This window comes from Cuculus canorus, chromosome 19 (genome assembly GCF_017976375.1).
Source record: "Cuculus canorus isolate bCucCan1 chromosome 19, bCucCan1.pri, whole genome shotgun sequence".
In the NCBI taxonomy this organism is placed as follows: Eukaryota; Metazoa; Chordata; class Aves; order Cuculiformes; family Cuculidae; genus Cuculus; species Cuculus canorus.
The window spans coordinates 1,134,252-1,157,299 of NC_071419.1; the positions used below are offsets into that span (position 1 = coordinate 1,134,252).

General features: G+C 52.1%; 1 protein-coding gene across 4 annotated transcripts in view; it reads left to right on the forward strand.

Annotated features, from left to right (window-relative positions):
• NR6A1 (nuclear receptor subfamily 6 group A member 1) overlaps nt 1-23,048 on the forward strand; it is an 84,586-nt gene that overhangs the window by 55,658 nt on the left and 5,880 nt on the right. For 2 of the 4 annotated variants that reach the window (XM_054084097.1, XM_054084099.1), the window contains 7 exons: nt 8,115-8,345; nt 11,960-12,015; nt 13,270-13,427; nt 14,253-14,480; nt 15,174-15,428; nt 20,135-20,256; nt 22,267-22,419. In XM_054084097.1, the coding sequence (XP_053940072.1) occupies nt 8,115-8,345; nt 11,960-12,015; nt 13,270-13,427; nt 14,253-14,480; nt 15,174-15,428; nt 20,135-20,256; nt 22,267-22,419 (1,203 nt within the window). Of the gene's footprint in view, nt 1-1,369; nt 1,476-8,114; nt 8,346-11,959; nt 12,016-13,269; nt 13,428-14,252; nt 14,481-15,173; nt 15,429-20,134; nt 20,257-22,266; nt 22,420-23,048 lie in introns of those variants that run through there. The other 2 variants (XM_054084100.1, XM_054084098.1) reach the window with 2 other exon arrangements.

Here is a 23,048-nt window from a genome sequence, read left to right on the forward strand (position 1 = left end):
ACTGAGAGAGGATGAAACACCCGGTGTCTCACATGGTGTTTTCCTTAAGGTGCTGGCTTTCTTTCTGGCGCTATGGCCGGTGCAATTTTAACTCCGTTGTAGCAATAGCACTGCTGGGACTGTTTCCGTGAGGAAAGTGAAGGCCAGCTCACTGACAAGGCGCTGTAGATCATCCTGTTAAGGTCTGACTCTCTGACCTCTGCTCCTGTCCCTCAGCAGCTGCCCATGCGCCAGTCCTGCCCCACTCGCTGCCCCTCAGCACGCACCCCTGTCCTCGGCACCGCCACTTGGGTGGAGTTGCAGGTCGCCCACCCCTGTCTACATCGACTGTATCCCTCCTGCGAGACGTACTCACTCGGGGACGCAGAGAGCCCTCAGCCCCTGCTTTTATTTCCTGATCAGTTACTGTATTTCATGCAGTGGTGTGGTTTTCCTCCACTCCATCCCAACTTTAAAATGGGATGGAGTTCAGGAGGCAGAAACCCCGATTTCTGGGCACGGCTCCACAGGTGTATTTTTTCTGCAGTCAGCTTTGTTTTCCGTGTCAGTCCAGGTGCTGATCAGCTTTTGTGAGGCTGACGACAAAACCACAAACTGATGCTGAAATCATTTTCCTAAGCCAAGCCTGTGCTCAGCGGCCTCAGAGGCTGGAAAAGGGATTATGGAGCAGTTTCTTGAGCTTTCCTGCAGAGCGCTGGTGCAGAGCACGGCCCAGCTGGAACGGGTTCTGCCGCTGCTCGTCTGGCAGCCGCTGCCTTCCTGTAGGTGAAGACAAGGAAATAGTGTGAGCTCGTGGTGTTCGCTGTTCACCCTTTGGAAGTCTCCGTATTAGCAGAGACAAGTGAGGAGGTTGAAACGAGCACGCAGCCACCAGCACCGCATCCCCATGGGCCAACTGGCGGGTCCCGCCCCGCAGCTGCCACCACCACGGCACTGCTCCCAGCCCCGGGAACCGGGAGCTGCGGGATGGGCACGGGATGGGCAGGGACGGTGCTGCTCGTGCTTTCTGCCGTTCCCTGCCCCGGTTCCGCAGCGGGCAGGGCCAGCCCTACTCCTTGTGGTCACTGCCCGGTGCCCGGTGCTCGGGCCGGTGCCGGTGCCCGGTGCTCGGGGCGGGGCGGTGCCCGGTGCCCGGGGCGGGGCCGGTGCCCGGTGCTCGGGGTGGGGCCGGTGCCCGGTGCTCGGGGCGGGGCCGGTGCCCGGTGCTCGGGGTGGGGCCGGTGCCCGGTGGTCGGGGGCGGGGCCGGTGCCCGGTGCTCGGGGCGGGGCCGGTGCCGGTGCTCGGGGCGGGGCCGGTACCCGGTGCTCGGGGCGGGGCCGGTGCCGGTGCTCGGGGCGGGGCCGGGGCGGGGCCGCGGCGTCACGGCTCGTTAGCATAGGGCGGCCGCGCCATGGCCGGTTCGGGCCGCGCCGCCGCCATGAGGCCGCCCTAAGCCGCGCCGGGGGGATGAAGCGGGACTCGACCTGCATGGAAGGTGAGCGGCACCGCATCCCGCCCCGGGGTGACCGGGCACCCTTCCGCCCCATCCCAGCGCCCAGGAGGAGCGGGGACACCGGGACCGCCCCGCCCCATCCCAGCGCACCCCGGCGGGACCGAGACCGGGACCGGGATCAGGGCCGCCCCATCCAAGCGACCGGGGAGAGCGGGGAGAGCGGGGCCGGGGCCGCCCCATCCCAGAGCATCGCATCCCGGCGCCCCTGGAGAGCGGGGCCAGGGCCGGGGCTGCGCGGGGAAGCGGCCCGGAAGGCTCTCCCGTCCCTTTCCCAGATGGATGCGGGGAAGCAGTCCGGAAGGCTTTCCCGTCCCTTTCCCAGATGGATGCGGGGAAGCAGCCCGGAAGGCTTTCCCGTCCCTTTCCCAGATGGATGCGGGGAAGCATCCCGAAAGGCTTTCCCGTCCCTTTCCCAGATGGATGCAGGGAAGCATCCCGAAAGGCTTTCCCGTCCTTTTCCAGCTGGGTGCTGCCCCGCATCCCATCCTTCAGCTGCCAACCCACTTATCCAATTTAAAACAGGGGGTGGGGAATGAGTTTGTTTTGTGGCTTAATTTGTTGATATTTTAAACTTCCTAATCCCGCTGACCATCTGGAAGAGCTTTTTTTAGTATCGTTAATTATTGATGGTATTGGGGTCACGCAGGCGCTCGGTAACGCGGCCTCGTTCCCTGGGACTGATGCTGCTGCTCGGATGTTTTACAGCCTTCCCCTCCACCCCCGGCGATTCTTTTCTTCCTGCAGAGACAGCAGCAAAGCTCTCCTTTGGAACAGGGATGTAATATTTAGGAGAAGCACATAGTTTGGGTAACACACGCTGTGGGAAGCCCTAGTTTCGGGCCGTGGCCGGGCCCTGCCCCGCACAGGCAGGGGATGATGGGCTGCTGTGGTTTTAATCTTAGATAGTCTTAATTCTGCATCATTCTCAGTTGTTGTACTTCCAGGCGACTTCCCAGGTCCGGGAGAAATATTTGCTGGCAGGAAAGCTGGTTTCTAACCGTGCTGCTTTGTGGATTTGTCAATTTTAAAGAGCAGAGTCTAAACCTGGTGTTAACGCAGAGCATACGGCCGTGCCGGAGCAGCGCACGGACCTGCAAAAAGCTTCATTCTCTGTAAATTGGATTAGAGAAAGTTGATCCCTTGGGAGAGCGAGCGTTGGCTGGGAGTCGTTCCGCGGGCCGGCGGTGGGCAGCGTGGTGGGACCCCGGGGCCGGTGGCCGCTGCGCTGGATGGGGACGCGTTTTGGTGCCGTGGGCTTTTGTTCCCAACTCTTTGTGCAACAACTGGCTGGAGTGAAGGATCAGGCCCTGTCGCCCGTCCTCCCTGTGCCGCACAATGGAGCGGGGCCAGGGTCTCATGGTGGCCCCTATCTCCTGGCCGGCTCCTGCCCACGCGTGGCAGAGCTGGCATTGCGTCCTGCGGGGTGCAGAGGCACTGGGGTACGAGGGTGGATGCTGTGGCGAGGTGGGAGAGGGGCTCCCAGCCTGCCTGGCAGAAGTTGCATCTCCAGATGAGTTTTTGATATGCAAATAGTGCTGGGTCCCAGCCGGCGGAAGGGAAGGGTGATGGGTTTCATCAGCTGCACGCTCCAGGCTTATGCCTGCACAGAAAGGAGCAACCCATGCCTTCTGTTTTTCATGAGAGTTTTCTTTTGACTGAACTCTTCCTTGGCAGAAACCAAATCAGCGTGGAAGGAGACCGAGTTTGGGATTTATTGCTGGAGAGCGAAGCTGCGATGTACTCCACGTTCCTCTGTCGCAGCGCTTTTCTTTTCAGTGCTCGGTCAGTGCTTTTTCAAAGGCGAATGCACTTTCTGTCTCTCCAGAAGCACAACATCTTTCTACAGTACAGACAATAAGGTTGCACGCAGCCTCTTTCTTTCCTCTTCTCTTTTTTTAAAAGGCTTGAAGGAGGCTTGTCCACTTAAATTAACCTTTATCCCAGCTGGGCACACAAATGTTTTTGTTTTAGTTCACAGAGGGTTAATGCTATTCAGGCTCTGGCCATGGCCGGCCTGCTCCAGGGAGCACAATCTGCTCTTTGAGCCCTGCCAGGACGCTGGAGCCTTCCCCCCTCTCCAGCGTGGGGCTGGGACCCCCATCTGTGGGGTCCATGGGGGAGCGGGATGCCCCGGCCCATTGTCCCGGCCGCTGGCTCGGGGATGGGCCACCGAACTGAAAATTTAATCCCTGTGTTCATCGGTTATCAGTTAAAGAAAAGCCCCTAAAGCCACTGCGCCTGGGTTTGGGGTGGGCTGGTTTGGATGGTGCGGCGAGGGGGAATCGCCCTGGTTCTGCCTTGGATTTAACAAGGGTTTGTTTCTTGAAACTGAAAATTGAGTGTGACGTTGTTAGGCAAGATAAGGGGGGAAAGAAACCTTCCAGATGTTTGTGTTTGAGGCATCATCACAGGTGATGAGATTTTCTTAGGATTTAAGTAACACGTGTGTGAGATCTCCTCTCTCCGAGCAGCTGGTATGGAGCAGCTTGGGTTTTAAACCCAGCCAGAGGGTGCTGCGGGGTGTGGGGGATCGGGCAAGCTAATCATGAAGCAAATGCACGATACACAGTTGAAAACTCATTAAATATATTAATGAGTTGCAGTGCTGAGTGTCAACTGTAATCTGCTTTCAGCTGTGGAGGATTTTCCTAGCTGTAGATCACATTCTGCTGTTCAAATGGGAAGATTTGCGAACTTCAGCTTTGAGTCCTCCCTCTCACTTTTCAGCAGGACCAAATCCCAGCACCAGTTGCTCCGAGATACTGGGAGGCGGTTTGTTCCTCCACTTCGGCCTCACGCTGGGAAATGATCTTTTTTTTTCTGCTCCATTATGAAGCACCGATGTTTCGAGTCGCCCAAGCTGGCTGCACCAACATGCGGTCCCGTCTGCCGGGGAAATCTCTCGCAGGGAGCTGTAGGTGTTGTGTGGTTTTAAACTGCCCCTGCAGGGATGGAGGCAATCCTTGCGGGCAGCTGCCGAGGTGAAGCCAGCATCTGGTCCCCTCCAGGAATGTGGCCATGCCTCCTGCTCTCGGAACACCCGCAGCCTGCTCGGGCGTGTGTCCGTGGAGCCATACAGGTGGGAGCAGTGGCGGAGGCTCGCTGGAGCCTGGCTGGGTGTCCCATACGTTCCTTGGTTTGCTGTGTGGTTTGTGTGCTTGTGCGTTGTTCTCTGTACATGTCTTTGCTGTGTGCTTGAGAAGGCTCGAAGGTGTTTCCTTTTGGAAAATCATAGGAATTTTCTTTTTAAAATTATCAAGGCTACTCATTTCGCTGAGGGGAAAAGTGAGTCCTTTAAAAAATAAATTTATCTTTGCTACTGTTTGCTTTGTAAAACAGAGCCAAGCAGAGATTTCTTCTCTTTCTCACAGTATTGTCTGTGACTCTTGTGTGACATCATAATATTCTTGGAGAATTTGCATTGTATTAAAATGTGGTATGAAACCTACCATGACCTTTGAAAACAATACCTCCTTTAATGTGGCTTTGGGGAGGGGCTAGCGAGGGAGTAGCCATAAAAATCTTCAGGGTTCAAGATGAGGTTGAGATTTTTGTGAGTGCTTTTGTCGTAGCAGCAACTGTTTGATTTAGTGGCCCCTGCCACAATGGGTGGGAGAACAAAGCCGGAATATCTCGTGTATGAGTTCGGTAAATGTAGGACCCGCAAGGAAAATCGCAGGGGGAGCTTCCTCATTGCTCTCCAAAATAAAACGTGTGCACAGTGTTTGGAAAACCTTATCAATTGCTTTGTTTCCTATTCTGCGCTGTGTTGCACAGCGTTTAAATCCAGAGGGATGAGAGTGATGAGTAGTAACAGCCAGGGAGGAGGGAGGGTGGGCTTACTCAGTTAAAATCGTTATCCTGACGATGTGTTTAGATATCCCTGTGAAATATAAAAGGTAGAGGGAGTTCAGCACACCCCCAATGCAAGACTGCTTTGAATTCGCCCATGCTTCACCGTTTCTGCGCCGTTGGCTGTGGTTCGGCCCCGGCTGTCCCAGCCCTCGCCTACGCAAGGCGCCTGCATTAAGTAGGGTGAAAAATAGCAAAGGTCAGGAGCTGGCAATGCCGTGGGCCGCAGGGGCAATGGCTCAGGCCTAGTCATGGCTCCTACAGGATTTTTTGTAAACCTCTGAAGTTCTAAGACTCTGTAGGTGGTTATTTCTCACCCAGCAGTTCATGGGGTGCACGGGCGTCCCTCTCTCTGGTCCCTACAGGTCTGCGTCTTTGTTCACGGTCTATGCCGCAGTTCTATGGTGAGTTTTAATCTGGAAATGCACCCAATTAACAGTTTCTGCAGGGAGGCATGCAGTTATGATGGTGATGGGGCCATTTGCACCACCGCGCCATTGCCCTGCTAGCAGGGAGATGGGGATGGCGAGGGAAGGATTCTGACTGCTGGCTTTAACCATCCCGGCTGTCCGTGTTCACCAGGCTCCAGCCCTATTCTTCCCGCAACAAAACCCTGCGCCTGGAAACGAGCCCTCATTTACATCCAGCGAGCTGGGGTGAGGAGGGAGCCCCGGGATCCGCTGCGGGAGGCCGCCAGCTGGGATGCTACAGCAATCCACGGTGTCCTCGTCTGCCTTTTGCTGTGTGTGTAAGCCGGTGGATTCATGGCTCCCCGATTCCGCCCCAGCTTGCCCGGCTGTGGCGCAGCGTGCCCCGCAGCGAGCGCGGCCGTTGCTGCTGACCCTGGGATCCCCCAACACCCGCGATTTATGGCCCTGCTGATGGGAGCAGGGGGAGGGCCGGGAGTTAAGCTGGAGCTGAGCTAAGCCCTGCAGATAGAGGACACCTCTGTCCTGGGCTAATCCCTGGCCTTTATCAGATAGCCGAGGGTAGAGATTATGCAACTGGTGACTACAAAGTCATGTTTAGCTGCCTCCCTCCAGCGAGATGCTCAGATAGCCTGGATCCTGATCTGCACCAGCATTCCTCTGGGGCCACGTTAAGCACATACCTGAGGTTGTCTGTCCTGTAAAACTGGGAATGGTTTAGTGTAGTGGTGACACTGGGAACGTTTCTGTAGTTTGTTTCCTTCATTCACCCTTTTATTTTAAGGTTTTACAACAATTGCAGTGAAACTTGTTGAAAAGTACAAATTCGCTTGCTGTGTGTTAGCAAACCTCTTAAAGATTCAGGCAGATTGGTTATGGTTTCTATGGGTTTAAACTGTGGAGAAAGCTGCTTGCAAATAAGAGCAGCTGGTTTTGATTTTTTCTCAGCTCATGTAACTGTAAACTGGTTTTACTTCTGATCCTGATGTGTTTGGCTCCTTTCCTTCTATCGCATTCACATGTTCTCCAGCAGTAAGAAGATACACATTTGTCAGGTTGCTTAGGCTTTATCGAGATGGGCAACGACTTCACTGTGACTCGTACTTCCTGCCACTCCAGAAATCCAGTGGGTAAAACCACTTTTGTCTCACAAACCCCCCTGATCAAATCTAAGTGAGGAAAACCAGGCCTGGTGTTGTCGTGCTGAAGTGAGTTTTGAGCTCATCTCCTCTGGCTGGTGCCGTCCTGAGGTTGGGGGTTTTCAAGGTCTGTGTCACTTCACGGAGCGATCCCATCGGGGTGTGGGTAGCACAGCAGGCGCAGTGCGGGTTTGGGAGTGGTGCCTCTGTCCTGTCTGGGCTTCCCCATTAGCTCCGTGCATGGGACGGTGGGTGCAGGCAGCTGACGTGTCCCGCTCCATCTCCTGCGGTTCAGCCCCTGCTTGCACCCAGCTTCTTCCTCCCTGCCTGCTCCGGCTGTGCTGTCTTTTTCAGAGTAATCACCGAATGGTTTTGGTCAGAAGGGACCTTTAAAGTTCCAGCACCCCTGCCATGGGCAGGGGCTAATCATATCGGGTGGTTTCTCTGTTTTGAATTTAGGTTCTTCTTTTCCTCCTTCTTCCTCTTCAAGGTTTTTTTTCTACTATCTCCTTGTTTCTCTGACCCGGTCTGTCTGTCTCCCTTCTCTTGCTGCCCTCTCCCTGCCTCTTGTTCACCTTCTCAACCACTTCTCTTTACCCATCGTCTCTGATGCTGTGTGACCCTCTGCCAGAGCGTTGCTGCAATACCCCCGCCACCTCAACAAGTTGCTGTTGTGACCACTCAGGTGCTGTCTGGAAGAGCTGTTGTCCCTGTCAAGGCGGCAAGGTGCCAGTGGGTCACTCTGTTCTGCTCCTGTCACCTCTACAGGACTGCTGCCCAAGTGCTTTCTCTCTGCAGCTCGTGACTCTCCTGAAGGAAGAGGAAAGCAGTGCTGGCTGCTCCTCCCTGGCTCTGCCAGCGAGGTCTGAAACACTGTGTGGTCTGGGCTGTCCCACCTTTCCATTCCTCGGAGACAACTTTGGCTGCTGAGCAGTGTCTCCCCCAGGCACGGCACATACTCCTGATTTCACCATTGATTCGATGGTACCATGGGAGCTCCTGCAGCAGAAAGGTTTCTCCTCTGTGTTTCGAACAGCTCGGCTGTAGAGGAGTAACCTCCAATATAGCACAGGCAGCATCTGCGGGGCAGTTCTGTCCAGACAGGGCACGGGGTGCCGGAGCTTTCCCAGTCCCCTCAGGAGACCACGATTGCTCAGTGAAGCCGTTTTGTTGACCACAAGGCCTTTTCTCCTCTCTTCCAGATGAGCGGGTAGATCAGCGAACCTGCCTGATCTGCGGGGACAGAGCGACGGGGCTGCACTATGGGATCATCTCCTGCGAGGGCTGCAAGGGGTTCTTCAAGAGGAGCATCTGCAACAAGCGGGTTTACAGATGCAGTCGCGACAAGAACTGCGTCATGTCGCGCAAGCAGCGCAACAGATGCCAGTACTGCCGGCTGCTCAAATGCCTCCAGATGGGGATGAACCGGAAAGGTAAAAGAGCTGGGCTTTTTCTGGTGCAGGCACAGGCTGAGGCTGGTGTTAGCAATGCACGCTGCCCTTCCTCAGCTGCTGTTCTGTGTTGTGGTCCTCCCTCTGAAATTCTCGATGTGAAAAAGTGAAACTTAGCAAAATTACGGATGGGTAAAAAATTCTTCCTGAAGTACTTCATTACTATATTTTTCTGGGAAAATCTGCGTGGATTGAGAGCACGTATAAATATTTGGAGAAAAGATCACAGTGATTCCTTTTATCAGGGAAGGTAATGGTTTCTCACTGTCCTTCCTGATGAATCTGTCCTCGCACTTACCCTGAGCGAAGTGGTCATTATTTCTATGCTTCAATATACAAAGTTGGCAAAAATGAGTGCGTTTATATAGGCTTTTAAAATCCACGGCGATCCGAGTCACACTTTACCCACTGGTTGTCGTGGGAGCTTTGAGCTGCAGTTTCTGCGGGGTGATAAAGTGTGAGGGTCTTCGCTTTCAGCCCGTCTCTGGCTGATGACACGTGGCTCTTAGCCGCGGTCTGTGGGTTGCTGGAGGCGTTTTACCAGGTCACTGAGGAGCCAAGTGAGATCTGGGTAAGGGACAGCGAGCCCTTAGTCCCCACGTGTGCAGAGGTGATCCAGGAGTCCTATAGGAAAGCTGGGGACAGACGTTTTAGGAAGGCCTGTTGTGACAGGACAAGGAGTGATGGGTTTTAACTAAGGAAGGGTGGATTTAGATTGGATAAAAGAAAGAAATGTGTGGTGAAACACTGGCCCAGGTTGCCCAGGAAAGTGGTGGCTGTCCCATCGATGTTCAAGGCCAGGCTGGATGGAGCTTTAAGCAGCCTGATCCAGTGGGAGGTGTCCCAGCCCATGGCAGGGGGTGGGGCTGGGTGGGCCTCTTCCGACCCAAAGCATTCTATGGTTCCATGATCATTGTCAGAACAGAAAATCTTAATCTTAGCTCAGAAATTAATAAGAAAGAAGAGTGGGATTTATTTTGGCGTCCTGTCTCTGCTCTTCACAGTCCTTCACTGTTGAATCTCTGGAGGTGCTGTTACACTTTCCAAGGAGGGATTTCCTGGCTGAATGGCCAGCCGGATCCATGGAAGTAGGGGCTGCCAGAGTTCCTCATGGAGATGCCGGTGGGATGACAGAAGGGGCTCATTCCCAACCACCAAATCATGGGATGGACTGGGTTGGAAGGGACCTCCAAGCCCATCCAGTTCCACCCCCTGCCATAGGCAGGGACACCTCCCACTGGACCAGGGGGTTTCAAGCCCTCTCCTTGGATGCCTCCAAGCAGAGGTGTCCCCTCTTGTTTTGAACTGTAGATGCCAATGCCTTCAGTGCCATCCTTCGCGTGAAGCCTGCCCGTTGGGAGCACCGAAACTGCTACGGGTCTCACACAAACCCAGAGGATCTCCCTCAGGAATGCGTTTGGGAATAAGGAACCCTCAGGAATGCGTTTGGGAATAAGGAACCCTCAGGAATGCGTTCGGGAATAAGGAACCCTCAGGAATGCGTTTGGGAATAAGGAACCCTCAGGAATGCGTTTGGGAATAAGGAACCCTCAGGAATGCGTTTGGGAATAAGGAACCCCTGGCTGCGCTGTGGCTGCAGCCGCGGGGGCCGAGCGCCACCTGCCGGCCGCTCGCAGCCGCGCGGGGCAGCGGGGTGAAGGCGCATCTCGGTGCCGCGGTGCTCCCGCGGCCGCGCAGCGGAGCTGCGGCCACTCCGCTGCTCGCTCTAAGCGTAGTGCATTTTAATCCGGGTAAGGCACGAAGCTCATTTTCACTGGCTGGGAGGGGATTCTGCCCCTCTGCTCCGCTGTCCTGAGAACCTCACCTGCAGCCCCGTGTCCAGTTCTGGAGCCCTCGGCTCCAAGAGGACGTGGAGCTGTTGGGGTGAGTCCAGAGGAGGCCACGGAGATGATCCAGGCACTGGAGCACCTCCTGTACAAGGATGGGCTGAGACAGTTGGGTTGTTTATCTGGAGGAGGCTGCGGGGGGACCTTAGAGCAGCTTCCAGTGCTGAAAGGGGCTCCAGGAAAGCTGGGGAGGGGCTCTGGATCAGGGAGGGCAGGGACAGGACAAGGGGGAATGGTTTTCCACTGAAAGGGGAGATTGAGATGAGATCTTAGGCAGAAGTGTTTTGCTGTTCAGGTGGAGAGGCCCTGGCCCAGGTTGCCCAGAGCAGGGGTGGCTGCCCCATCCCTGGAGGGGTTCCAGGCCAGGTTGGATGGGGCTTGGAGCCCCTGATCCAGTGGGAGGTGTCCCTGCCCATGGCAGCGGGTGGAACTGGATGGGCTTTGAGGTCCTTTTGAACCCAAACCATTCCATGATTCTATGACCCTTGCGTGTAGTGCTCTGCCTTGGCTGCCGAGGTGGCTGCCCTTCAGGAACCCACAGGGTGGGTCCGCGTGCAGCCTGTGCGTGGCTCTGCCTCGCTGCCATTGCCATGGGTGAACATAGCTGTGCCCTCTCCAAGTTGCAGGAGCAGCCCCGAGGGAGATGGGGATGATGTGAGCTGAGGGTATCTAAAATCAAGCAGCAGCCTGGCTTTTCTGGGGCGGAAGTTCTTCCATAAATTCTGCGTTGCTCTCTGCTTCATGAGGGCCTCCTGCTGCCCCGTGTGTTGAGCAGGGTGAGGCTGGCCGGCAGCGGCAAGGTCACTGTGCAGCTGGGGAGAGCCTCCTGCCAAGTCTGGCCAGGTCACGGTGGGAAAGAGATTGGGACTGATAAACAGAGGGACCCGGCCCAGGAGGGGAGGCATGTGGGCAGCAGAGCTGGTCCTCGAATGCTCTTGTCTTCTGCAGAGCTGCTCCGCCAATAAAGAGAAAACCAAGGGCAAAAGGAAGGTAGAGAAGCATCTTCAGGATAATCTCTTCAAGCCCCACTGAAACTCCGTAGAAATTGTCTAAAAGCCTTGAAAATGAGCCTTCTGTACAGAGACACCAGGCTGCCCTTCTGAAATGGAACTGCGTAGCTCAGTCTAGTAACTTGAATTTTAAACAACAGCTTTGCATGCCACTGGCTGGGTAAAATGTCTCCGTTCTGTGATAGCTGTAGGAGATTTGGCCCTTGGGAGCAGCAGCAGCGTTTGTGGTTACCAGTGAGGTGCTTTGCCTGGGTGCTGTTGGCACTGCTGGTTGGTGTCTCTGCGGGCGGAGTCCAGCTCGTGGTGGTTCACAAGGCTGTGAGTTGGAAATGCCAGCGTTGCCTTTCATTTTCTAGCAGTCGTGGTTGGGTTATTTCCAGGGGTGAAGCAGGTTGCTCTCCACGTGCAGGCCCCCAAGTTATCCTGGAATTCATTGTGATAAAGAATTGCTATTCCTTCCTTACCTGTCACTCAAGGATCACATGAAGCACCTAAGCTCCCCAGGTGATGCTTGGAGCCCTGTCGATGTGTGTGTGCCCTTTGGGGCGAGGATCTTGATGTGCACTGCTCAAGCCCTCCAGAGCTCTGGGAAGCACTGGAGGTGCTGTGTAAACTGCTTTGAACAAAATGAGTCTTTTAAGGTATAAAGATTTTCTTCAAAATAGCAGATGCCTTCTCATGTATTTCTGGAACACCAAACAATAGCGTTCCTCACCGAGGTCTGGTTGTTTTCTTTCAGCAATCAGAGAGGATGGCATGCCAGGAGGCAGGAACAAAAGCATCGGGCCTGTCCAGGTGAGCAGGGCTGGCTGTTTCCCCGTGGTTCCCTTCAGATTTGCTCTCGTGGCCTTGGCACGCACCTCACGGGTGATGGGCTCGGTCCATGGCAGCAGCTCATTGTGGGATAGGGCTGGGGTTGATTTGACAGGCTTTCTCAGCTGGCATAGCAGGGCTCTGACTCTTCGCAAGTGTTAGAAATACACATCAGGAGCACTAGATCTGTAAATAAAGCTCGGTGCTTGCTCGTCCCTGGAGGGGACACGGCACAGTCCCAGGGTGAATGCACAGGCAGCCTCTGTCCGTTGAGGTGCTCTGTCCTTTGTGAGCCACACAAGGACATCTGCCCCGCTGTAGCTCCCAGTAAATCTTGCGGGCTGCCTGCTGCAATTCTTTCAGTTGTGGCAAGAGGAGCACCCAGTAAATGTCTCGCTGATTGATGGCACAGCTTGTCTGGAGATGTCTTGTAAAGCACAAGGTAATTCAGCACAACAGCTTGTGCTACTCGTGTGAGAAATGATGGCCATTTCCAGCTCGCTTCTAGAAAAACAGTCTTCTAAAAATTTACTATTTATTTTAATAAAACAGAAATAACACAGAAAACATTTTCTGTGACTCCTTTCCTACAAAAAGACTGCTTGCCCCTGTCCAGAACGAAATCAAGAGAAGCCAAGCGCCCGGGTGACCTGCTTGCTCCGTGAGGTGCTCCAGAGCGAGCAGGAATTGGGCAGTGCGGCTGTGCCTGTGGTCAACGTCACAGGAGCCCAGCTCAAATCATTGAAAAACCCTCTTAGTAAGGATATAAAGTTTCCTGCTGTTTGCAAACATATTTATAACAGCAGGTATAACAGTTGCTGATTCTGAAAGCCCGAATGGATGAAGCAGAGCCACCTCTGTCTGCTTGTACCTGCCGAGTGATGTTCCCCGTGAGCTGGCCTCAGTCACTCCCAGATTTTTCCTTCTGTGACAGTGGCTGATTTGCAGCTCGTTGCTGTGTGTATTTGAAATCATCTTTTCATCTGTCTGTTCTTGTCACTTGACTTGTACTGCAGGAGCCAGAGGTCACCACAATGAGCTGTAAATAGAATTTTCCCTCTATGTTATCAAATGCAAAGGAAAGGTGGGATGTCTGCAGGACTGGCGAGGCGGTTCTGGTGCAGGGTGGCTTCAGCGCAGTTAGGTGTGACTGTATGGTCAAGGTGCTCACATGCAGAGGCTCTGCCTTACTTCTGTTCTCGGCTGAAGTAACTGTGATGGTCCTATGTTTGACAGATATCAGAGGAAGAGATCGAGAGAATTATGTCTGGGCAAGAATTCGAGGGAGAGGCAAACATGTCATGGAGCAACAACGGAGACAGTGACCATAGTTCCCCTGGAAATGGAGTTTCTGAGAGCAACCAGCCTTCACCCGTTTCTACTCCGTCTTCAAGGTGGGGATGACCCCTGGAAGAATTTTGTAGTGTGGCAGTCTCATCTGCCTTTCCCTGAGAGGCTCTTAGGGTCAGTATAGGAAAAACATACCGTGAGTATGTTGTGTGACCTGAGCATGCTGAGGATTGACAGACACTGGGTTAAAAACAATTGAACTGGGAGGTGAAATGCTCCTGAGCAAATGAAAATGAAAGCAAAGTTCAGTTAGAATCATATTTAAATTACATCTCTTAGTTTGTGTTGTAGTTTTTTCTCTGTAGATCATGGAGTCTTGATTACCTTTCACTGCTTATTCTGCAGAAGCTCTTTTTTCTTCGCTCTGCTCAGAATTTTGGTATAAATGGCTCTATTTAAGTACCAGTGGGTGATGTTATATTAATGTCAGTTAATAGTGCTCACCTTTGATTGTGCACACAGCCAGAACCTCAGACTGGCATTCCATCTGCTTTCAGCTGCATCTTAAGCTGGGAAAACTTTGTGTTTGCTGGCTGTTGTAAAGACTTAATTTACAGTCCTAAATTCTGGCCCTTAAGGAAGCTGGGGTGGAAATGCTTTGTACAGTTGGGTTTCTGTTTTACTCTCCAAAGGCCACTCAGCAGCGGTTCCCAGATCTCTGTTAAGTGGGACTAGGGCTGAGCCAGGCTCCACATGAAGCGATTTATAAAGCAGCTGGTCTGCACGCTCTCAGTTATTTCCAATGTATGGTTTAAATATAAAGACATTTTCCTTCCTGTATTTTTTCTCCCTACTTTTATTAACATTTCTGATGGAGCAGGATGCGAAGTTTTAATTTTGGGTATATTAAAAAGCTTTTCCCTTTCCAGTAGGTCCGTGGAGCTGAATGGATTCGCTGCACTCAGGGATCAGTATATCGGGACACCGGTGTCCACGCACTATCAGTACCTCCCGCACCTTTTTAGCTATTCTGCTCACTCGGCTCTGATGCCCCCCCAGACGCGCAGCCTGGACCCCCAGTCACACAGTCTCATTAATCAGTTGGTGTCGGCGGAGGACCTGGAGCCGCTCGGCACACCGATGCTCATTGAGGACGGGTGAGTGCGTGTAGGACTCGGGGCTGCCTGGAGCTGTGTTCCTGGCTGTTGTTTGGGTCCAGCTGTCCCTGTGTGCTCGTACGGCTCCAGTGTGTGCTGCAGGGGCGGCTGACAGCAAGGAATGCCGGGGATGTGCGTTTGTGGCCTGACTGGCACAGGGGGTCCATTCTCTGGGAGAAGATGCAGCCGTAGTGCAAACAGCAAAGCAGACCCTGTCCTGTGGGTGGCCTGTGGCCGTGTCTGGGGCTGGAGCTGGTGTGCATGGACCGGGCTCGGGGTCTCAGGTTACGTGGCCGGGCTGAGTCTGTGTGGGAGCAGGGCTCGGTGGGCTTCAGCCCTGAGGTTACATCAGCTGTACGAAAGGTCCGGTAATAGGCATGGTAGCTGAAAAAACACAGATGGGTGGAGAAAAGAGGTCCATTGGTGAGAGCTGCCCCATGGCCAGCAGTCTGGGTGCTGTCTGCGGGGTGATCCCAGGGCTTTGGAGGAGGCTCCCCCCACAGTCCCTATCTGGGCAGGCTGCGTGCTGGCCATTGCTGCCTCCACCGCCAGGAGACACCCTGGGCACTGGCATATTGGGCGCTTGAGCATGAATTCCGGTAGCGTTTGCCTCGCTTTCCAAATGCCCGGTCAGATGATGTCTTTTCAATGTTGTTAATTGTTTTTATGCCTTCATATTAACTGTACCTGCAGGTATAAAGTGACTCAGGCTGAGCTGTTTGCATTGCTGTGTCGTCTGGCGGATGAGTTGCTTTTTAGGCAGATTGCTTGGATCAAGAAGCTGCCATTCTTCTGTGAACTCTCCATCAAGGACTATACCTGCCTGCTCAGCTCGACGTGGCAGGAGCTGATCCTGCTCTCCTCACTGACGGTTTACAGCAAGCAGATCTTCGGTGACCTTGCAGACGTCACCTCCAAGTACTCTCCCTCTGACGATGAGCTGCACAGGTGAGATGTGGGGCTCAGGTGAGGGAGCGGGATCTAGAGATGGAGGAGCCGTCGGGAGGACAGTGGCTGAACGCCCTGTGACCATCTGACCACCTCTCCTGGGACAGGTCACTCCACCTGCAGCTGTTCTCCTTCTCCGCTTTTTAGCGACCAGTTGTTCCAGCGTTAGATAGTGTGGTCAGTACGGTTAGTCAGTATTGAAGCAGAGCTTCCTTCTGCAGGGGAGGGTGCGTGGCACTCATTTGAGTTTCCTGCAGCAATGCCATCCTCCAGCAAAGCCCTACAAACTGCTTTTTTGTGAGGAGAGTAAAACCAAGCAGTGCTCTGGATAACTCTGAGATACAGGACAGAAGGTCTTGTTTAAAAACCCTCTGGGCCAGTGGAAAATTTGCTCACAAAGCTGGTTGTCTGTATTATCAGTGTCTGTTATTAATTGCTATTTTGTTGTTTTGATTACATAAATTTAAAGATGTTGCAACGTAGCTCTTGTTTTTTTCATAGTCCGTGCTATCTGATGCTCTGAGGAACCTGCCTTTCATCTATCATTTTGGTCAGGGTTTTATTTTTTGGTTTGTGTGTTTTGTTCTGTAGTGTTGGTGCCAAACAGATCCCCTGTTTTGGTGGCAGACTCACAATCTCACAGTATTATGGCAGAGTAGGTGGGGTTTATGGGAACTGCTGCCCACCTCCCCTTTTAACGGCTGCCCTGTTCGCACTCTGCCCTTGCTAGGCTTGGTGATTTTGCAGGAGTCGCCAATGGATCCAAGTGTCCGATAAACAAAAATTCTGCTGTGGCTCTCAGCCGTCACGGTCTCTAATAGTTCCTGAGGTTCCTTTGTGCACTTGTTCTCCTGCCGGAGGGGCTGGCTGAGGCCACGGCGGGCGAGCGGCGGAGCTGAGAACTGGACCCAGGTGTCTCGTTTCCCGGGGTGGGTTCCTCTGTGGCTCTGCTCTCCCTGGCCATTCATCCTGCATCTGGTGCTGCTCCTGCGAGGAACAGCACGGGTCGGAGAAACTGCAGTAATGCTTGTTCCTGCACTCAGCTGTGCTTTTGTTCCTGCTGTCCTGGTCAGAGCCTCAGAAGAGAAGGTTTTGTTTCATTTTGGGTTTGTGGTAAATAGGAGCCAGAGGTAAGAAAGCAAGACAAAGGAGGAATTCTTACCCTGCAGAAACAGGCAGTTCAGAGCTGGTCGCCTTGCGAGTGCTTTGTAGATCTGTGCATGAAAATAGGTGTTCTTGGGAAGAGTGGGTCTGCAGTCTTTTCTTCTGATTTCACTTCTCAAGTATTATTAATTGTCATTAGTAATGCAGGAAAGCACATGTCAAAAAAGCTGTTTAGTGGGAAGTTGCACCACTGAGGGGCCTTGAGGTGTGTGGCCCCCTCCCAGGTGTCTTTATGGGAGTTCAGCCGTAGCTTGACTGCCTGTGGGTGGCAATGGGAGAGCTCGTGGGTATCGGTCTCCTTGTCTGACACACTCGTGGCCAAGGTGGTCGCTTTGGATTTGTGAGGCGCTCTTGTGGAGAGTCTGCTTTGTGGGTTTCCTTAGAGAGCCCCTGCTTCTTTGGGGAGCTCTGGCATTGATAGTAATGATTGCAACCAAAGTTCATTAGCCCTCGCAGCTGGCTGGAGAAATCTTGCTGAGCTGTGGTAATCTGGCACTTTGGGGTTAATGTCCCTTCTTATTTAGCAAAGTCCGGGAGCGACTGCTAATGCTTAGGCAGGTACTGAAGGAAGGCATACAATGTGCTCCCAGCCTCTGTTTTTTTTATTGCTTCTAACAACTGGCTAATGTTCTGTTTGTCTGCTAGATCAAATGTTTTCTTTTATTGTGCTGTTTTTCTGGGGATGAATATGAAATGAATAGATTCCTGACCTCCCCCAGCACTCCTGATAGCGATTCCCTTCCCCCTCCTCCCCAGCTGATCCTGATAACTCCCCGCCAGAAACTTGCCTGGTGTAAACTGCAAGGAAGAGTGTGTGGAGGAGTCAGTCCTCGAGAAGAAATAGGGCTGTGAAAAACAGAACAGCTTTGTTTGAAAGGGGGAGGAAAGCATGCACAGAAAAGTAAGACAGTTCAACTGCAGGAATGAGAGAAGAGCTCTCCTGGATTTATGAAGTGATGAGTGGCTGGTAAAAATGTGCATGCTCTAAAAACAATTAAACCCAACAGACGACTGAGTGGTCTTTGTGCTCATTAACTTCTTGAGCTTTGCAATCTTGCACCTGTGAGATTTTTAATGTCAACTTGAGAGCAAGAAAACTTGTACAACTTTAGATGAGCCGACAAGGCTTTCATCACTGACAATATTACTTTCTTGAAGCAGTGCCCTGCAGTTCAGATAGCTTGTTTTCACTTCTCGGGGGTCAAACTCCACCAGGCGTTTTACAAATAACTTTGAAGTAAACAAACACATGCCAAAATAAGGTATTATTCAGTGAAGAAGGTTCTATTTTCGTTCTATTCAAAGATGGCTTTCTGGCTATGCTCTTGTTCTTTGTGCTGTACAATGCCCACGCACGGCTCAAGCTTCCCTAAACACTTCGGTCCCACTTCTGAGCAGTTTTGCAATATGCGGTTTCTTTGCAACCGGGGCCATTGCTGTGAGGTGCGTGCCCGTGAGGCTGCTCCTGGCCGTTGGCACGTGTAGAATGGTCTCTGGAGTGTGCCCGTGGGCACCGTCAGCCCTTCGCACCCTCCTTCTCCTTCTGCCTGTTGCTTACAGCACTGCTTTTTCGTGGTGCACACATGAGCCTCGCTCCTGAAGAAGCAGCCTGGCACTGCCTTCAGCAGTAGGGGCTCACTCCAGACCTGCAAAATGTCCATCAGGCAGTTTCCTGGGAGATTTTGGGGAGATCTACAGTTGCTACGTGTCAGCATGCCTGCTCTGGCCAGGCTTTGTTGCTGGCTTCCCTTGGCAAGCGTGGAAGCTCAGGAGAAATGCATAGCGTGTTTCCAGCAGACGGTACAAGCTCAGCACCGGGTGCAGCTGTGCCTGGTAAGGCCCAAGGCAGGTGTCGGTGGTGGACCCAGATCCCAGCAGGATTCCTGACAGTCCACACTGGCAGAAGTGCTTTTCTGGTCACATCTCGATGGTCGTCTCATTTCAGTAAGTGCAATGAATCCTGCACACCCTGGAGGAGGAAAGTTCAGAAGGAAAGGACACGTGTGGTTCAGCCTTAGACCGCAGCCTGCAGTTTCACTCCCTTTAATGTTGGTTACTTTTGCTTTATGTGTATTTGTATTTGTGAGAAGGATTCCAGCCTTCTCACAGTACATCTCAGCCAGAAGCTCTCATCCAAGGAAAATTAACAAACCATAGCAAACAGGCAATAAATATAGCTGTGTGGAAGCACAGGATCTGAGTCACTCCTGGGAATTTTGGGGAGGCAAGCTTCCTCACCTGTCCATCAGATAAATGAAGCGTGCACCGCTGTTGTGCATGGCTTGGTGTAATTCCTAGGTATTTAAAACAAGGCAGTTTCCAGTGACACTCCATGGATAAGAGAAACTGTGGGCACTTTTACTTTTGGACATGGACTTTGCTTGAGAGGCAGTGCCTGGACGGCAGGGTCTGGGGGCTGTGTTGCTGCCATCCTGTTCCACCGGAGAAGCCCTGCTTGGGTGCTTCTCTGCTCAGCTGATAAAATCGTGATGTGCTGTGCAGAGCCAAACCCTGGACGTGGCACTGATTCCATAGGCAGGAGATAAAATTAAACCTATTGGCTTTGTCTAATGGAGAGGTTTGTTTAAAAGAACCATCAACTTGGATGTCAGGGGAGGTGTTTGCTGCCGAGAGCCAGCACTGCTCTGTACCACACTGTTAACGCAGCACCAGTCCCAGCTCGGTCAGGGTGGGGTGAGGGTGCTGTGCAGGTGCTGGGCAGCCATACCGCTGCTGGGGACACCTCCAGGCAGTGTTTCTGGTGGTGGCCAGCGCAGGACACGCTGGGCTGCGGCAAGTCGGGGGGAAGCACAACTTGAAGAAAGGTGCAAGACAGTGAGGGGCGAGAACGCATGAAACGCTGCTGGGGAGGCTTGGCTTTGGAATGGGGAGAAGCAGCCCAGGGATTGCTAGAGGTGCTTTTATCCTGCAAAAGTATCTGTCAGGAATAAGCCACAGCACTGATTAATGAGTGGTGTGAGCCACTTTCTATTGTGGGTGGGTGCAGTGCTACACTGGGCAGACTGGGAATGCCTGCTGAGCCTACAAAACAGTAGGTGTTTTGTAGGATATTTGCAGGATATACAAGATGAGCATCGCTCCGTGTTTCTAGGAAATCTTATCTCATTCCCCAAACTGCGTAGTTAAACCTCCCGTTAGCCCAGCACAGTGTGAAGGCACAGTCCTCGCTGAAACCTGGGGGAAACACAAACATAGCGAGGCAAAGCAGCATGCCTACAAGCATGCAGAAGTGTTTGTATGTTCCTGGCTCCGTCAAACCTTCTCCTCTGTTAGGGCAGGCTGGTGATAAGCTAAATCACCAAGGGATCGGTTTTCCTCAAATTTCAGTAACGGTCAAGTTTGTAACTGAGTCATTTTTCTTCTTAAACTTAATGGTGCCAGAAGAATTCAAGTAGTTTTGGTAACATTTTTTTTTTATTCTCTTGTAAGATATTCAAGCCTCTAGTTATTTTAAAAAGCTTCTTCTGTTTATTGCACGACCTGTGTCCTCTGTACACTGATGTGTGGTCTCTGTCCTCCAGATTCAGTGAAGAGGGGATGGAGGTGATGGAGCGGTTGATCTACCTCTTTCGTAAATTTAACCAGTTGAAGGTCAGCAACGAGGAGTACGCTTGTATGAAAGCCATTAACTTCCTAAATCAAGGTGAGTCGATGAAGAGAAGGTATTGGCCCCACTGGAGTAATGCTCTGGAACATTCTGAGCAGTCTTTGCTTCCCTGATGAGAATCGGGAGGGTCGGCTCTGAGACCCACGGAGAGGCTTGAGCTCTGAAGCCTCTCTGTGTGTTTACCGTCATGCAGAGTTGGGTACTTGGGTACCTGCATGAAGTAGTCCTGGAAGCGAATGAATTAACTTGCTTAGACAGCTTTTATCGACCTTAAACGTAGCACCCAAGGGCAGCAAGCGTGTCATTTATATATGTACTGCGAGGGGCTGGTGAAGCCTTTCGGCATAAGATTTGAGTGAGCGATGACTTACCAGCTGCCAACAAACTGTTAGATGACCTGTCTTTGATGAAGAGTGTTGTTGCCGTAGGTAACTGTTCAGGCAGTTAACTAAATGATACTTGAAAATCAGTTAATTTGTCGCTTTTTTTCTTAAGTAAACATTGACCGTTACATAACGACCTCTCAGAGATTCCCAACTAGAAGATGTATTTGTTCATTTTTCTGCGTTAGAGGGTGAATTTGTAAAACCAGCCCTCCCTTCTCTTAGAGCTTTTCTGACTCTCTGGAATATGTGCCTTCAGGATATACACTTAGGGTCACCTGACTGGCTTCCTGCTTTTTGGACTCTTTAGCTAAGGCTAGTCTTGAAAGTGGAAAGGAATCAGGAATGAAGTATTTATGTGCAGGCAATTAATTCTTCCTAAGAAGGGACCGTATCCTCCTGTCGATGAACTCTTTTGTTAAAGCTGGTGGTCCAGGCTGCTGCAAGACCCTGGGCACTTCAAAATCAGCGCAGGGTAATTCTGGCCATTGATCCTGGCCATTTCCTAACAACTCTAGTGGGCTGCAGTACTTAGGAATAGGTTGGGTTGATTCCTCAGTGGGGCTTGTCCTGTCTCTGCCTGTGTACATCGCCTCCGTCTGCTGCGTGTGGATCCCCTTTGCCAGTCGTTTGTTGTGGGACCTCGCAGGACGCTTGTTCATGTTGTAAATGAAGAAAACTGTTGGAAGGCAAATGCCTGATGGATGGTGTTCAGCTGTAATTTTGGAAATGAATGTCCCCACAGTCTCTGCGCGGTGAAAGATAGTTGCAGTCTGTAAAGATGTGCTGCGGGCTCCCTCCTCCCCCCTCGTTTCCAGTGGGAGATAGTGCTGACGCTTCAATCTGTGCCGGGCTGAGGTTCCGGTTTGCTTCCCTGGGCAGTTTCCTGACACTGGATAATGCACTTCTCGAGCTGTCTCCATTGTTTTCCAAAATGTATTTTCATTAACTTCCTGTCTTCTTTTATTTTTAGTTGAAGTTTGCAATTTTTGATGTGAAATACCTGAGAATTATTTTTAAAAGTCAGCTTCTGGGCAGCAGATAAATGCCTCTTCCGTCAGATGGTCTTACAAACCGAGCCTGCACCCAGGGTCCACAGCTTCCTTGCTCTACCGTGCTGGATCCTTCCCAGGACCCCAGCAGCGTGCCAGTGCCATTGATCATGCTCAACAGTGGCAATGGGACTTCCTGACAATTTGATAGCTGGGAATTGTCCATTTTTGCTTTGTGAATGTCGCCTGACATTAGCAAAGCTAAATTTAAAAATAAGAAGTTGACAAGTTTATAAAGCTCGTGTGACATAATTCATAGGCAGATGGGGAGAAAGACGATGATACCTTGAATTATAGAGTTGAGCGCTTTCCTCAGCTGAGATGATATAGCTAAAATCAACATGTTTCTGTCTGAGGAAGTATTAAGCTGAATCTGCTGTGAGGACTAAACCTTGACATGCAGCCGCTTTCCACCAGGCAGGCGGGGATTTAAGGTTGCTGGAGCTGTTATCTCCAAGAGCATCCATTGAGCTCTGCGGATGGACAGCTTAGGACGTTAGCTGTGCTCATCCTGGTCTTCTGTGGAAGGAGAGTCTGCTCTTCTGGAAGTCTGCTGCTTTTCTAGGATGTTTTGGTTCTGTTTTCATTGCTCCGATCCTGTTTACTTTCAGACATCAGGGGTCTGACTAACGCATCCCAACTGGAGCAGCTGAATAAGCGATATTGGTACGTCTGCCAGGACTTCACCGAGTACAAATACCCACACCAGCCAAACCGTTTTCCGGATCTAATGATGTGTTTGCCAGAGATACGATACATTGCAGGTAACCTTTGCAGCTCTTCTCGCCTTGTGATCATATGCAAGTTATGAAATTTGCTTTTAAAAGACAACTAACTTATGACAGTGAGATTCTTTTCAACTTTGGTGGGAGGTGTCTGTGTAGGAGACTTTTTTTCTACCAAGGCTTCTTGCCCCTCTTTGAGCCAATGTCCCATCAGCCCTCACTTGCCCTGCCAGGCTGGCTTGGCGCAGGTTGTCCTTGGGATACAGACAGATGCTTGTTATGTCCTGCTCCAAGAAGCCGGCTCTTGCTCTGACCTGATGCCCTTTATGTACTTTGGTCAGATTCTACTTTTATTTTATCATAGAATCATAGAATAGTTTGGGTTGGAAGGGACCTTAAAGATCATCCAGTTCCATCCCCTGCCATGGGCTGGGACATCCCACTCAAGCCCCATCCAACCTGGCCTTGAACACCTCCAGGGACGGGGCAGCCACAACTTCCCTGGGCAACCTGTGCTAGTGCCTCCTCACCCTCATGGTGAAGAAATTCCTCCTTATGTCTAGTCTGACTCTGCCCCTCTCCAGTTTATCCCCATTGCCCCCAGTCCTATCACCACAAGCCTTTGTAAACAGCCCCTCTCCAGCTTTCTTGGAAGCCCCTTCAGGTAC